Genomic DNA, 16,184 nt, shown 5'->3' with positions numbered 1-16,184 from the left:
ACACAATTCATACTGGAGTTTTTAATCCGGCTGTGAAGATCTGAACTATTTGGATGCCAGACACCATAGAAACATTTTTCCTCTTCTGATACTTTGCAAACAGTGACCATATTCCAACAGTCAGATCTCGGCTTAATCAGCTGATATATGCATGAGCTTCATGCACCAGCACACAGCCCCCTTTGTTCCAGTTTCACTCTTCCTTTCACAGAAGTGGTGAAACAAGGCAGGAAGCCAGAGTTGATATGAACTTCCAGTTCCTGACTTGTTGGAATCTATTAACCATAGTTCCCTTTTTGGATGTAAGCAGAAGCTTACTGTGGCTTCCTTGGTCACTCAGATAAATGGGGAAGCAAAGGCACTGCCTGCAGGTGCTAGCTCTCAGGCATATCTCAGCTTACTAAGGGGAGCTGCGATCATTCAAAAGTGGCTGCTGTTTACTGACTGCAAACACACCTATCTGTAACATTGACCAAGAACACTCTTATCAGTACTATTGGTGATATAGAAAAAGATATTGGTGTCCATCATTAGAGAGTCCAATAGTTCCTAAGGAACTTCCAAAAATTATGTGAGAACTTCGTATTCATATTGGCCTGTTGTCATTTTGATCTGTAGAGTAGTGGAAATTTAAATTTTGTTAGGATTTGACAGACTCTTATTATTCAAGTAGTAGTATTGGAGAGGTGCTATAACTTTCCCTGGCTGTCTGGATTAAAAGTTTACTAAGTAGATACATCAAGATCTGAACAGATATTTTGTTTGCTGTTAAATAGGAAAATAATATTTGGATACCTAGGATAATTCAAGTGCTTTTTAGCAACATAGTAACAACACTGTTTTGGCTGAGTCACTCAAGTCATGACAAGTTCCTTGTATGTACTGATGAACATAATAAGCTTGCTTCAAATTTTAAAAACACATATGGATAGAAAACCACTTCTAGTTATGCTTAATTTTTTAAGAGAAAAGTTACCATAAAGAGAGAGCAAGAGAGAAAGAGCGCTCTCTTAAAAAAATATTCACTTGCAGAGTGAGAGAGGAACAAACAGTGACAGTAATGTAGTTATCCAATTATATCAGAATATTAAAAGTTTGGGTTTGTAGCCATAACTCATCTTAATATGTACCCAGTTAGCAGAAGTAAGGCAAAACTGATTGGAACCCTGAAGTCATGTTCATGTGCAGTGCCTTAGTGAGCGTTTCAGTAGCTGAGTGCCATTTATAACCTGGCTTGGTTGCTCTCTATTGCCAGTTTGCAGTAATTGGACCAAGATTACATCTTCGTTTTGCATCTTGTATTCTCATAACAGGTGTCTGCAGACTCTAGCTCCTCCATGAACTCCAACACACCTTTGGTGAGAATAACCACTCGTCTCTCCTCCAATGCTGATGCTCCAATGTTGGCAGGAGTCTCAGAGTACGAACTACCAGAAGATCCAAAATGGGAGTTCCCAAGAGATAAGTAAGCAAAATTTTGCCATTTATGGTATTTCAATAGCTCTGGTAACTGTGGAGCAAGGAGACCTCAGTCCATGCTTCTCATGCTCTTTTCATTTACAGTTCTTCCACTTGTGTCATTTGCGTTTGCTGATGCTAAGGCAAACCATAGTAGTGGGGCCTAGGCAAATTATATATATTTAAGACTTTCCTCTGAAGAACATAGTATTCCTTGAGGAGATTCTATCTTTATTATCAGCTTCCTGCCTGCATATTTGTATAAAACAGCCAAAAGAAAGAGAATGCCTTAATGGAGAAGTATATATGTTTCTTCTCGTTTGAATGCTATCTCCATTATTTATTGTTCAACAAAATGTTGTTCGGTTGAAAAATGGACAAAGAAACATTAAATTAATTCCCAGAAATCAGTGGACAAAATTTGCAGCCCATCATATTGACTTCCTTTTCCCTCCAGACTGGTACTTCCAGCAGCCATGACAGACTAAAAAAATTATTCTTTTTTTAATAATACAAACTGATATTTTGTGGATTCTCTTATGCATCCTATGTGTCATGTGCTACCTTTCGCTTTTGGAATGCCATCTGTGGTGTATCAATAGGACTAACATGATGGTGCATCAAGAGGGCTAAGGGGCTTTCAAGCAACATGAGCAAAGCTTTCCCCACTGCCACCAGGAGCTGATATGGAGTTGTATTCAACAGTAGCGCTCAGTTGACAGTACAGTTTCTGTTCAAAGAATGTATAGCAGGCATAGGCAAACTCCCATCATGCCTGACCATTGGGTCGTTTTAGCTAGGGATGATGGGAGTTGTAGTCCCAAAACATCTGGAGGGATGGGTTAGCCTATGCCTGATGTAGAGGGAAGCCATTTCCAGTAATTCCCCATTTCCCTTTCAGTCTTCTCTAAATCAGTTCCACAGGCCTGGGGGCACCCTCCAGAATGTATTTGGAGGGATACTGGGGGTCGTAGGGGAGAGGAAGAATCACTGAAAACTATTGCCCTGGACAAGCTTACTGTCAGCTGAACAACACTGTTGGATACAACCTCTGCTCTTTAGTGCCTGGTGTATGCTAAGCTTATAATATTGAAATGAAACAGGACACACATTAAAACTAGAATTAATTTTAATTATTGTTGAATTTACAGGAAAAAATAGAAACATTTTAGAAACTGTGCTACTGTTTGAAAACTTAAAACCACTTTTTTGAAATGTTACCTGTTGATTAAAAAAAATAGGGAAAAAATCTTTTATGTGTATTTATGGAAATAGTCTTAATTATGTGGATGAAAGATGGTGCCATGCCTTTCACTTGCCACCTGCAAGATTCTAGTCAACAGTGGGGGTCTGTCTATATAATTCTGTCAGCCCTTTCCCTTAGGGGAAACATTAATGCGGAAAATCTTAGAGCATTAAACGTTTGAAAACAGCATTCGGCATAAATGTGGGTGGAGAGGGTTTGTAATGAAAGAAGGCTCTTTAAGAGCAGTTTATTAGCTTGGGGTCCGCAGAAACACAATGACAGAATTGTTGTGTTCATATTAGAAGCACAAGAGCACATAAATTAACCATTTTCCAATGCAAATGTTTGCTTTCTGCCAAGATCTTAAATTCAATTTTGGTTTCGGGGGGGGGGGGATGCAGCATGATCTCAGCACAAAACATACAACTCTTTGGTCTTTGTGTATTGTCAAAGTAGCATGCGATTTTCATAACAGATATAGCCCAGTGTATACATTTACATTAGCATGATTAAACTGAGAGCTTTTTTCAATTAAAAGCCCCTATTTAAACTCATCCCATTTGATTTTTAATCATGGCATTTTGCCAAGCCCACTTAATTTTCTCCAGGAGAGAATACAGTGGACTCCTCTTGCACCAGACACATTGCCAGAACTAGTGGAAGAGGTAGGCAGTAGAGGCTCTGCTGTTAGTTTAACATATGGTCTGTGCTTAATTTCTAATTGTAGATTTTTAACAACAATAATTTCTATCTGTCTGCTGTGGAAAACTGAAAAAAACAATAGTCAAAAATGCAAAGCAAATAGCAAAGAAAACAAACAAACAAAACTGCATATGAAAAACAGGATCACTTATCCCCGATTCATTTCAAGATAAATTCTTGCTCTAGGGAGGGCACCTTTTACAATTAAATAAGACAGTTGGATCACCTTTGCAACATTGACAAACAATTCAGAAATCTCTCTGAATTCACAGTGGTAAAATGTAACGTCACAAATAATGATTCACTGTATCAATATAAAGGTTTTCTGCCTTCATTCGTACAGGAAGTTCTTTGGCCATTAGTATCAAGAGGGTGAGGAAATTCTAGTACCATTGTTGTAAAGTTTACAACACTTTGTGTCTAGATATGTTGGGAATAATGAATAGGCCTTATTTTCTTACACAGCCATGGAAGCCCTTCTATCTAGTTGCAGATGCAAATACAGGGGCTAGTTGTGATTACTTAGCAGTGAAGAAAAAGATACTCTTCACATGCTCTGTGGTGGTTCATATGAAGCACTCCCCAAAGTTGGTAGAAAAGAGAAGCCTCTCTAATTAAGCTTCCTTGTCACTTTGTGGCCTTTCTGGAAAAGGAATTAAACAAGGCCACATCCACACCATACAAATCGTACCATGTTAACAATCAGGGCTTCCCACAAAGTATCCTGTGAACTGTAGTTTGCTAAAGGTGCTGAGAATTGTTAGGAGATCCCAAAGTTCCCTGTAAAGACAGATTGATCGCTAAAATACTCTGGGAATTGCAGCTCCTTTTTCTGCAAGTACATGAAGAGGGTTTGTCATGTAAGTGATAAGTGCGCACACGCAGAATTTGTTCCTCAGAAAACTCGCAAGAGGCGCGTGCACAAGCCCTGAAATCTAGTAAGACCCTTGTTAGTTCTTTACAACAAATGCTCTGGTCAAAAGTGGTCTGCTGAAAGATTATTTTATTTTTCGCTCTTGAGTTTCACTGACTTCATCTCCTCATCAGATGCCAGGCGCTAATCCTCTGTTTACATCCCTAGGTTGACGCTAGGGAAGCCCCTTGGGGAAGGATGCTTTGGTCAAGTTGTTATGGCGGAAGCGGTGGGAATCGACAAAGACAGGCCAAAAGAAGCCGTTACTGTTGCAGTGAAAATGCTGAAAGGTAATATGGGGTGAAAGGGAGTATTGAGCGAGGTGGCAGGTTCTGTGAATAATGTTTCTTTTGTGGCGTCCAAACTCTCTAACTGTAGAAGGCCAAAGTTCATTTTGTTCACCTCAGGCTTCAGCAGTTTTCGGTATAAATCAGTGCCTTTGACAGCCTATTTATCTTTAGCAGCAGGTATTTACAAGCAAGTCAAAGTCTTGGTACAATTGTTTATTCCTCAACTCTTGATTTGATCCACAGGGAAGTCTACATGCTTTCGTTTGGTTGGCTAAAAGTTACTGAAAGGCAACTGTAGCATAAATGCCTTAGGTAAACAAATGACAGGACCTGACCTAGTCTCTTCTAACACATTTAAAAAATGTGCATGTGAGAGAGAGAGTGCAAACATTTGTAAAAGGCAATATATAGAAATATGATGGTGATGATGATATTTATTCTGGGATCTAGTATATGTTTATGTGTATGGGATTTTATACAATTGTGGGCTTTTAAATTTTGTAATTTTATCTTGATACTGGTCATTGACCGTAATAAAACAAATATACTATACTTAGTCTGGGATCTTAATTTTAAAAATACATATTTATACTTATGCCTGAATAATGGCTGACATTGTAAACAAAATAGGTAATTCTTCAAATGCCTTTTGCCCAAACAAAAGCCTCCAGCATGATAGGGAATGCATATAAACAAAGACCATTTAGGATAACTTCTGAGTGACATATGCAGCACTAATTATGGAGCTAATCCATTATTTGGTGTGCTATCAGTGATCTTGTATAAGTAATCTAAACCATTGTATGTTTATTATATTAATATAATAATATTTTTTTAAACTACTGAACACTGGAAAAAATAAAAATATTTCGCATGAAAGTCTTGCCAGTAATTCTCTGATATGTTGTTTGCAGCTGAGATATCTGCATTCAAGGTGCAGAGATGGGCAATTAAGGAGGTTTTAATTTAAAGTGTTACTGTGTTATATGGTCTGATATGACACAAGGCATATTCATCTCCTTATGGAAATTGGTTTTAAGTTTTATGCAGCTGGAGAACCACAGTAGGAAATTAAAGCTTTCCAAGGTTGGCCTGTTTTACAACCTCCCTGCAATATATATATATATATAGAGAGAGAGAGAGAGAGAGAGAGAGAGAGGTTTCTGAAGTTGCTTGAACTGGTAGAATTCCCAGACAAGAGACTGATAGGCATCACATTGAAATTGTAACATTTGGACTACATCATACAGTAGGACTTTTTGATGGTATATAAGTTTCTTAAAATTATTTGTGATACAGTTTCCCTTCGTTCTGTATGTGTGCGGTTTCCTAATTTTTGTTATATGTTCTTTTGTTTTCATGGAGGTTTACTCAATGAGAAGCAGAGCCCACAGCTTAAACAACAGCTTAAACAACAAAGGACCAGTGGTTTACTTTGTTGCTGGCCTTGGGAATCAGGGTTGCAGGGAAACAAGTGTTACTATATCTGTAACTTAATGGCCTGTAAAGTACATCAAGCTAGTTGGAGAGCCTGCAAGGAAACATTGTAGCAGAAAAAAACACTTGAGCTGGTGCGCTAGTTTAAAACTGTTGGTGGAACTCATTTTGTCTTGTGCAGATGATGCTACAGAAAAAGACCTCTCTGACCTAGTGTCCGAGATGGAGATGATGAAAATGATTGGGAAGCACAAAAATATCATCAATCTTCTTGGGGCCTGCACTCAGGATGGTAAGTGTCGTTTTGGTTTTACAGACCGAAGGTGGTGATATAATGCAGTTTTTATTATGTGACATACTCTTGTCTGTTAATTCTGTGCAAGTGTAATAAAAATGATACTGTGGGAGAGTGGAGTGGATAGATGGATGCCATATTGAATTTGTTTTGAAAAGCTGCAGGAACTTGCATCTCTGGCTAAAAGGAGAGGAATATAGAAGCAACATTCATCATTTATTTTTACACAGTACTTTTCTCGGATTCAAATGCTGGGTGGATTAATTTATGTATTTATGTTATTATTTTTCAGCCCGCCCATCTGATTGCTAGGGCACGTTACAATAACAAGATTAATTAAGTTCATTCTAGGGGTGGGCAGACTTCAAGCGTTTGGGATCTACTTTGTTTTTTTCCACTGGAGCCAAGTGCAGAATACTGGCTAGGGAAAAGACAACACGCTCTCAGAATTAAGGAACAGGGCACCTTTGAGTGGATGCTCAGTGCAGGAATGTCTACAGCCCTGCCACTTCAAAATCCACAATCCACTCCTGATTCCCTCCACCCCAGCTTTCATCATCACAGCAGCCTTAGTTAGAAGGGAAACAAATATTTTTGTTGTTGCTATTGTTCAGCAATTTGGAGCCAGAAACCTTGCTGATCTACTGCAACTCTTGCACAGCTCTACCAACAGAATGTGATCTGCATTCCTCCTGTATTACAGCCTATTCTAACTCTTTGGTAACTGAAAGCTAGCGTTGAAAACTGAAAGCTAGTGTTGTGCTGAACACTAGTTTCACAGTGGTTTTTGTTCCTGTTCATTTGATGGAACAATGAAGAGCAAATAAGATTCCAAAAAGTAGTCGGGAATGAGTGGGTGGAACTTCATGATGAAATTCATGTGCACAAGTTAGCTCTTCAGTGGACCTTCTGCATTTCCTTGATGTCTGAAAAACATGAGATGACTTTCACATGGTCAGAAGTGGAGAGGAATAAAAAGTGCAAGGCATGTTAAACTTCCTGCTCCTTTTGTTTTACCTAAACATCTATCTCGTGCCAATCTCAATAGCCCTGTTCATATGCTCTTTGCTTTCCACCCCCTCAGTTATTGTCACATGAAAGGGAGAGCAAGGGTGAACTCGTTTGGCTCACCACCTCCCTCACATCTCTGCCAGCATTGCTGCAAACCCCATATGTTGGTGCTGAACATTTGCAGCTGGGAGCCTGCTGTTTAGTAGAATCCCTGCCTGATTTAGAAACCCTTTCTTCAAGTTTACTAGACTTGCGCATGGAGCCTCCTTGGGTAGAAAAAGTTCCCTGTTGCAGACATTCAGACCCCAATACGTGTGGGACTGTACAAATGCTGAGAGAGATGATGCATGACAGGGGGTCAAGTCCATGGGTTCATCTCCTCTCCCACCCCCAGTGGAGGAGAGACCTGAATCTGGTTATTGAGCTTAAAGGATACAAAGCAGAAACTGCTCCACCACCCTTCTGCTTTTGGTAAGACTGGAAGGGAGTTCTTATGATGAAGGCAAAATGTGGCAAGAGTGCATATTCTGCTTTGTGATTTTGTGTATGTTCACCTGGAGTAGGTGGATGGGTAGGTATGGCGTCATAGTGGAGGGGGGGAGAGAATGTGAATGTTTGAAGGCAGCTGATTTGAACTGAATGTATTAAAGAGTTGGGTGTGTTTCGTACTCCAGTAACTTTTATTTTGTGAGAATCACCTCTTTTATTGAATTTATACTATTCTGCTCTATTTGGAAATAGTTCTATTTGTTTTATCATTGCAATGGTTTTATCTCTTTTTTATAATTGTATATTATATTGTTGCAACCTGTGAAGGGCAGGTGAGATGTCTAATTAAAAAATAAACATGCTGCTTGTACTACAGATAGAATGAACTTATTTTCTAAATAAATATTATATTGTTGCAACCTGTGAAGGGCAGGTGAGAAGTCTAATTAAAAAATAAACATGCTACTTGTAGAACAGAGAGAATGAACTTATTTTCTAAATAAATACATGGCAGTAACATTTTGAGAAAAATCATCCAATGAATTGGAAAAGATGCATGCTACTATACTTTTATGGGTCAGTAGAATGGAATATATATATTTTTTGCTATTGGTTTTCATTCATTCATATACTGTCTTACCTGCTCACTTTGAAGGACCACTCTACGTGCTTGTTGAATATGCTTCGAAAGGGAATTTGCGGGAGTACCTGCGAGCACGGCGGCCCCCAGGGATGGAATATTCATTTGATATTAACCGGGTTCCTGAAGAGCAGATGACATTCAAAGATTTAGTCTCATGTACATACCAGTTGGCAAGAGGCATGGAATACTTAGCATCACAAAAAGTAAGCCAGTGTTATTGAAAGATGACAGCTTTGTGTTACTAAATGAGCTTGCTCCTTCCTTCCTTCCTTCCTCTTCCCTCCCTCCCTTCCTTCCATCTACAAATTGCATTTTTGAAGAAACAGATCTGAAACATAAGATTGGCATCCTGAATGTCACAACACATTCTGAGTTTTATACTCATATACTGTCCCAGTGTTACATCAAGCTTATGGGCATAGCTCAGGCCCAGAGACAATAGCAGTGTTCTTAACTATTTGGGCAAATGGGTATTGCATTCTAAATTCCAGTGATTATTCCTCTGGTAGAAGGTGAGGGAGTCAACTCTGGAAATCTAGGGGAAATCCTGTTCCGGATGATGCAGGAAAGGTGGAACTGTAGGGGAATAGGAGGAGAAACCTCTAGTGGAATTGCAGAGCATTTCCAAATGCAGTTGGCAATAGTCATAGAATATTTTGCAAATTAGGTTGATCAGGGCTGCAAAATTAATAAATAAAAGCAAGTAACCCTTAGAGCTAAATAACTTGTCCACTCCTTCTTTTCCAAGTTTTTCATTTTGATCCATTTGAATGGCAGCTTCAGCTATTTTAATATTAATAGGCATTTTTACTAGCAGAATTGTTCATAGAGGCTCCAGTAAAGAGCTGCATTTAATTTGGAAGCAAATGTATGAGTAAGTAATCAAATGCCAGGTTATGCTGGCTAAGGTTTCTTTTAAAGACAGAACAAAGAAATCATTATTCGGCAAACAATATCAGAAAATGAACTTAGATATTCATGAATTCCAATATTGATGTGGATAAACTGTGAGCTGTTTAGCCAGGCAACAAAAGCATAACCTTGAGATTTGCCTTATTAAACTAAAGCCCAAACAGTTTACTAACTTACTGAATATGAAAGAGAGCAGCATTCATTTCCCAAGAGGTTTGAAGGGAATTCCATCTGCCGGCATTGGCTAATTGGTGAAAAGAAGCAGCAGCAATCCTGTGAGCAAATTAGTCATTTGTCTTCACTTAAAATATTTGCCTGCTGAGAAAACTAACTGTAATAGCATCATTTTGATATTCAATCCTTGGAGATCCCTATTTGGCAGATTCCTCCACAGCTAAACCTTCAATTTTCCTGTGCCTGTAAATACAGGGTAGGCCTCTGCTTAATAGACTAAATAAGGACGATGGTGGAGGTGCAAGGCCAGCTTTCTTAGTAACTGAGTCAGACAGAACATAACTGGCTTTGTTGTCGACTACAGCATTGTGTACTAGCACATGCTAATCAAGGTTCCTTTATGTGAGTTGCTTGTTACACCAGAAGTGATATTTTCTAAATATTTTAGTCTGTATTTAAATTTTGCAGGCAGACATTCCATTTTTTGGATGCTGTGCTTGTGCACATAGTGCCAAACCATGGTTTAGCATCGTGTGGGAACATGGTCATTGTCTTTTTAGCATGCAAGCCAACTTCAGCTGTTTAAATAGAGAAATGCAGCTGCACGTATCTTCTGCCCTAGAGAAGGAGAAACCACATCCTTGAATGAATGCCAACCCCCCCCAAAAAGAACTGAAATGGACCAGCATAATGGAAGGTTTTGAGAGTGCAAGGCATTAAACAGATAGTCACATCTGAGAAATACATTCTGATTCTTCAAACAGCTTAATATTGACATTTCACCAGCTTCCCCATACCCTTACTTGATCCTTAGGGCAGAAATAATAAAAGTTTATATTTTCAGGATGTTCTTACCATCCAGGAACAGAAATACACTGAGAAATTCAGCGTGTCCAGTTGTCATCTTTATAACATGACATTAAATAAAAAAAATGCAAATGCAACAGATTTTATCAGGCAGTTAAACTTGTAATGAAATAATGTTTATTTCTTTATATCACCACGCAGCCTTGTGGGACTGGTAAGCGAAAGAAAAGTCCCTCTTCCTCCCCTTTAATACTCCTTCGGCTTGACTGTGGTGGATAGATAGAAATCATTGAAAAATGCTTCCTAGAACTGAAAAAAACTGTAAGGTTTAAAAGGGTCTTACTGCTTCTGGGAGTCATGTAATGTGCTGCACCAGCAAGACTGTGCAATCAAAAGGTGGATTTAGGGGAGCACGGCTGGTTTGATTGCACTGGACCCACGGGGGAGGGGGATGCCACAGCTATGATTTAGAACGGAGCGTGAGAGGCAAGGAGATGCTGATTATGGCGTTGCCCAGGGCGCCACTGAAATTTGAGACCCCGAGATCTAGATCTGCCACTGTCATTTTGAAAATGATTTGTAGGATGAAAGAAAGGCCCATTCACAGTCTCGGCCACCTCAAAAGTAAGGTGACATAAACCCTCTGCACCCCACCATGTGAATTTCATTGACGTTTTTGAACGCAGGAAAAAAACGCTTAGCGCAGCACTAGTTCTGACTTGACACTCGGCCAAGGTTCATAGTTTGTTCCTTCCCTGTGAGATTAAGGGGGAGCAAAACATTACCATAATGTGCAAACTGGACCACTGTTTTTGTTGTGATGTAACTATTCTTCTGGAATTTAATGGCATTCTAATAATTTCTAATTTAGATCTTGATGTTGCTGGAATGTTTTATTTTATGGGTTTTGTTTTTTTTAGTGGCTCAAAGCCAGACCTGCACCTTGTGATTCGGATTTGGTTAAAAGAAATAACATGACAAAGAATACTTTCTGTTTAAAAAGTCCATCAATAAGAGCAGGTAGTGTTTGCTGTGGAAGTATGATATCCTGGACCAAAAGGAGAGAAGAAAAATCGAGTAGAAAGTTTCACAATATGTTTCTCCTGCTGCCTCTTATTACTAATGACAGAAAAGCTTAAAGCAAGCTATGGTTTCCATCAGCAGGCAGAACTTCCTTTCTGAGTCAAGAAAGGTCAATTGTGCATTTTCAAAAAGGTGCTGACGTGAAGGGAGGAAAGAAGGTTAAGGGTGTAGGAGACCACTTTCAAATTTCATTATTTACGTTTTCTACAAAATGTTAGTTTTTTAAAAGTTGGTAACTTGGTTTCAAAATGCCAGTCAGCTAGTATGCTGGATATCTCAGAGGGCACAAATGTGCTACATTTCAGCCTTTTTGGGGGGTGGGGTAGAGAATATAGTTGTTTTATTTTTATATACTTCTGCAAAAAGTAGCCACTCTGACTGCACATGTTAACTTGAAATCCTGTTCTAATGTAACTTAGAAGTTGTTAAGTCCATACGAACAGGGTTTATAGTGGAAGTCATTGAGAAGCTATTTCAGGAGCCGTATGATACAATTTAATGTACCGTTTTAAACATTTGATTCAGTTGAAGGATGGTCTCCTTTCGCAGCATAAAACAGAGTTGTGAGTTTTCAAGTGCATTTTCTTAGAGATTTCTCTAGTAGTCACTAAGGGAAAGATTTGATTGCTATCTTGCAGTATTTTAAACGCTCTCATAAAAGCAGTGGAAAATAATTACTTGGTATCACTGTATACTATTGCAGAGCTGTGCTTTAATGGCGAAAGATAAAATCAGCAGGTTTTAAGTGGCAGGAGACTTTAGACTGGCTTCCTAGGAGAAATGACAGTATTTCTGGAGCCTTTGGTACATGTTGCTTGACTATTTTTAGGGATGTTGAAACCATCTTCCCAGAAAGCTTTAACATGAGTGAATTGTCTTCTGACATATGTGTTTTAAGTATAGAAAGTTGGGCAATGGGAATTGTTTTCTATGCTTTAAAACAAAACCTGCCTTCAAGTGGTTGCCACATGTCATTTAGTTTCCACCTGCATTCCCTACCTCCTCACCCTTTCTGAAGTCTCCCAGCAATGTTTTTTTCCCAGGTGCAGAAGCACAGCTGAGAGAAATAGTGGGGAGGGTCAGATTATAGCAGCAGGAATCAGATGGCCACAAAATTATGTTGTTCTGTACTTCCTTCCACTCCCAATGCTTTGAGGCATAGTCCAGAGGACAGAAACAGTTCCATCAACTACACCAAATGAAGGAAGATCACAATGGCAGTGCCCTCTAAGAGCCAGAAATGTGTCTTGCTCTTGCATTTTTGAGTTGTGTACTCTCAGTGTACAACTCAGGACTTGCTTGTCAGCAGCATAAACAAATTGTAGTGATCTGTGCATAATTTAATACAAAAGTCTTTGTGTTACACCATTTTAGTTTTGAGGGACTAAATATATGAACTCCTTGTCTTCTTTTGTTCATCATTTTAAAAGAAAACGTTTCATAATTCAAAAATGTTTTACATTTTTTGGGGGGTGTTGGAGAGAAGTGCTTTTTAAAAACGGGGGGAAACCCCTACTTTTTCTGGAATGATTCCATTTTTCTCTGAGCCTTCACATCTGTCCCTGACTGTGTGTACCTGAATGAAGCAGTGTGAATTCTGATGGCTGAAGGTTTATCAAGTTGGGAATCGGGTTGCAGATGGGATGTGTGTACTCACTTCTGTGAATTCAAATTTTAAATTTTATTTTCCAGTGCATCCATCGAGATTTAGCAGCAAGGAACGTTTTGGTAACTGAAAACAACGTCATGAAAATAGCTGACTTCGGGTTGGCCAGAGACATCAACAATATAGATTATTATAAAAAGACTACTAATGTAAGTGGATGGCAGTCTTATCACTTGATCCGGTATCTTTTTTCCTTGGTGCATTTAAGTATGGCAAATGTATTCCTAATGGACTTCTTGTACAGCAGCCTAACTTTTAATCAAAGAAATGAAAATAATAGGCAAGTGTGTTAGGATTCCTAACCCCTTTTTACTAGGAAAGGAAGGTTATCTGCTTACACCGGCTGGGAGAGTATGTGTTACATGATGCTTTCTAAAGGATAAGCTTTAGCCTTTTTCGTTTTATGGCCTCCATGAAACTTGCAGCACATTCTTTGACTGTTAGCTAGATACTGAATATGAATATAAATTTGGCTTTTTGTAATCAATGGATAATTTTGTGGAATGTATCCATTATGAAATTACTAACATTTGGTTTTAGTTTTGTAGAAGTCTTTTATTACCCACATTTCAGCAGAAGCTTATGACATTCTTGGCAATCCGCTGGTTAAATAACAAGCACTCCCCATTTAAATAGCATGCCTTCACTGTGGATAGCAGCTTATTCTGTTTTTTTTTTTTTTTTTAAAAAGCAACAGGATCTCTTAGCATACAAAGTAGTGATTAAATCTATATAGAAAAGGCCTAACATGTGGGGCTTCTCTTGCACATTATACTAGATGCCCCTGCGTGGTCATTCACATGAATCATATTTCTGGGTCAGCTGTCATTTTAGTTAACTTATTTATTTAGTACATTTATATTGTATCTTCTTTCCAGCACAGAAATCAGGGTTCTTTACATCGGTGGTCTCCCATTGGTCTCCCATTTAGGCATTGAACAGATCCAGTCTGTGGGCATGTGACACTGAGAAGGACTATTTGACTTTGGTTGAGGAGAGGAACTGCTAAACAGGCGGCGACCATTTTGTGTTTGTCCAACTGACACACAATCCTTTTGGACCTAGCAGAGGGCAGAACAGGGGCAGGCTAATGCAGTGTGTGCGGGGGCCAGGAATTGGAATCCCCATGCAAAATGGTTGCTGCCAGCACAAGGGCATATTCCAACATTTTGGTTTTTAATTTTTTTTACCCCTGAGTATGCTTGAATACAGCAAAGTAAAGCGTTCCCTGTATTAAACAGGTTCTGCAGAGTGCTGATGATTAGGGAATGGTGCCTTGGTGGGGTGGAAGCTGTGGCAGAGCTGGACTTTCTGATTCTTTCAATTCTGAATAAGACATTTTAAAATTCTCATTCTATAGAAGTTAATGAGAATCACAGCTATGTTAATGAGCCAGGAGACTAAGGAAAGAGGGGCTGCATTTTCTTATTTTTCATGGAACTGTTAATTTGCTTTAGCAAAATTTAGTATTGCAGCTTGACTTAATCTTTGCCAGATTCATTGCTGAAATTGACTAATGATCAGTAGATAACCAGTTGCTGCCTTTCTATTTTATGTCCAGGGTCGGCTGCCTGTGAAGTGGATGGCACCAGAAGCTCTATTTGACAGGGTTTACACACATCAAAGTGATGTGTAAGTAACTTTATCTTAGAACCTTACTTTTATCTTTTTATTCATTTATAGCTTCTTCCAGTGTACTTGAATTACATGTAATAGAAATATATATGCAACAGATTAAAATATGTCTCTCAACCTTTGATCCACCAAGGTAAATTAATTTACTACAAGCCAGACACCTTTATTCCGGCAGGTTAAAAAGCTGGAAAGAAAAGCTTTTTGTGCTTTGTTTTTTTGCAAAGGCTTTTTTGTTTTTTAAAAAATTACCATGGAAAACTTCAGAACCAAAGAAAACAATGGATATTTTCAATCTCATTGCTGCCTCATGGACTCATTCTTTCAGCAATATTGTTGACCTCACTTTGGTAGATTTTATATTATTTTCCCCTCCTTTATACTTCCTGAGACCTGTGGCTGCCGTTTTATTCCCCAGTAAGTGGTAGCCTTAGAAAGTGAGGATTTTCTGGAAGACTGCAGACCAGTGCTCTGTTACTAATCTGGCTGGCTTCAAAGCACATGAAAGGTAGAAAACACTGGCTTCCTCTTGCCAGTGCGGAAGTTTACTTCCCTTGAACCTTCTTTACAGATGTGCAGCTCTGAAGCATTGTTTTAAATGGTTTGGTTGGAGCATTTTCTGAACCAAAGCATGGAGACACTAAGACTTGAGTTGCTGTTAATTGTTCGTAAATCTGTGACTCCAAGGGCTTCCTCAGAATTGCAGATACATTTGGACAAGAAGCAAAATAGTCAAAACAGTCTGTTTCCCATGCTAGTCCTTGTCTGTTTCAGAATCCCATGCAAATGTCTGGTGCACATATTTGTTGTATTCATGCCACCTTTGGGCTGATCAGACTTATATAATGGGTGCACATCAGCCTCTGATAGCAGATCACACACAAATGCCATTGCCTTACGCAGTCCTGCCTTTATGGATTGTCGAGACGTATCTGCAAGCAAATATGGTTTGGATTGTAACCATGGAACAGGTTGCTTATATTTGGATCAGATTCAGCCGGACCCTACTTACATCCCATGATTCCGTGGTTCTGGTTGTGTCTCTTTGTCTCTCTCATATGTGTGTGTTATTATGGGGCAGTCAACGTGGTTCCCTCCATATGCTGTTGGACTACTACTTCCATCACTCCTGCCTATTGGCCACATTGGCTGGGGCTGATGGGAGTTGTACTTCAACTGGCCCTGCCATACTCTTCGCCCAAGGCACTCAGAGCAGTTTCTGTGTGATTCCCAGAGGTTTTCCATCCAGGTTGTTTGCAGAAGCAGATCTGCTAAATTTTTAGCAATAGAACTGAGTCACCCCCAACATTTCTCTGTTTTTGTTTGTTTTCATCATGAAGTACCGGTACTTCCTCAAACAAAATGATTTTTATATTTGGAGGGGGGTTAGATTATTGGTTTCTGTAGGATTGGTAAAAAATGGAAA

At 39.1% G+C, this 16,184-nt stretch overlaps 1 protein-coding gene across 3 annotated transcripts in view; it reads left to right on the top strand.

Moving 5' to 3' along the window:
- FGFR2 (fibroblast growth factor receptor 2) overlaps positions 1 to 16,184 on the top strand; it is a 110,524-nt gene that overhangs the window by 86,553 nt on the left and 7,787 nt on the right. For all 3 annotated transcript variants that reach the window (XM_083616885.1, XM_083616887.1, XM_083616886.1), the window contains 6 exons: positions 1,314 to 1,465; positions 4,488 to 4,609; positions 6,228 to 6,338; positions 8,497 to 8,687; positions 13,153 to 13,275; positions 14,688 to 14,758. In XM_083616885.1, the coding sequence (XP_083473011.1) occupies positions 1,314 to 1,465; positions 4,488 to 4,609; positions 6,228 to 6,338; positions 8,497 to 8,687; positions 13,153 to 13,275; positions 14,688 to 14,758 (770 nt within the window). The remainder of the gene's footprint in view (positions 1 to 1,313; positions 1,466 to 4,487; positions 4,610 to 6,227; positions 6,339 to 8,496; positions 8,688 to 13,152; positions 13,276 to 14,687; positions 14,759 to 16,184) is intronic.

The sequence above is a fragment of the Podarcis filfolensis genome (assembly GCF_964270895.1).
Source record: "Podarcis filfolensis genome assembly, chromosome: 5".
NCBI classification, from domain to species: Eukaryota; Metazoa; Chordata; class Lepidosauria; order Squamata; family Lacertidae; genus Podarcis; species Podarcis filfolensis.
The sequence above is the reverse complement of the archived record's forward strand: the minus strand, read 5'-3'. Positions and strand labels throughout refer to the sequence as shown.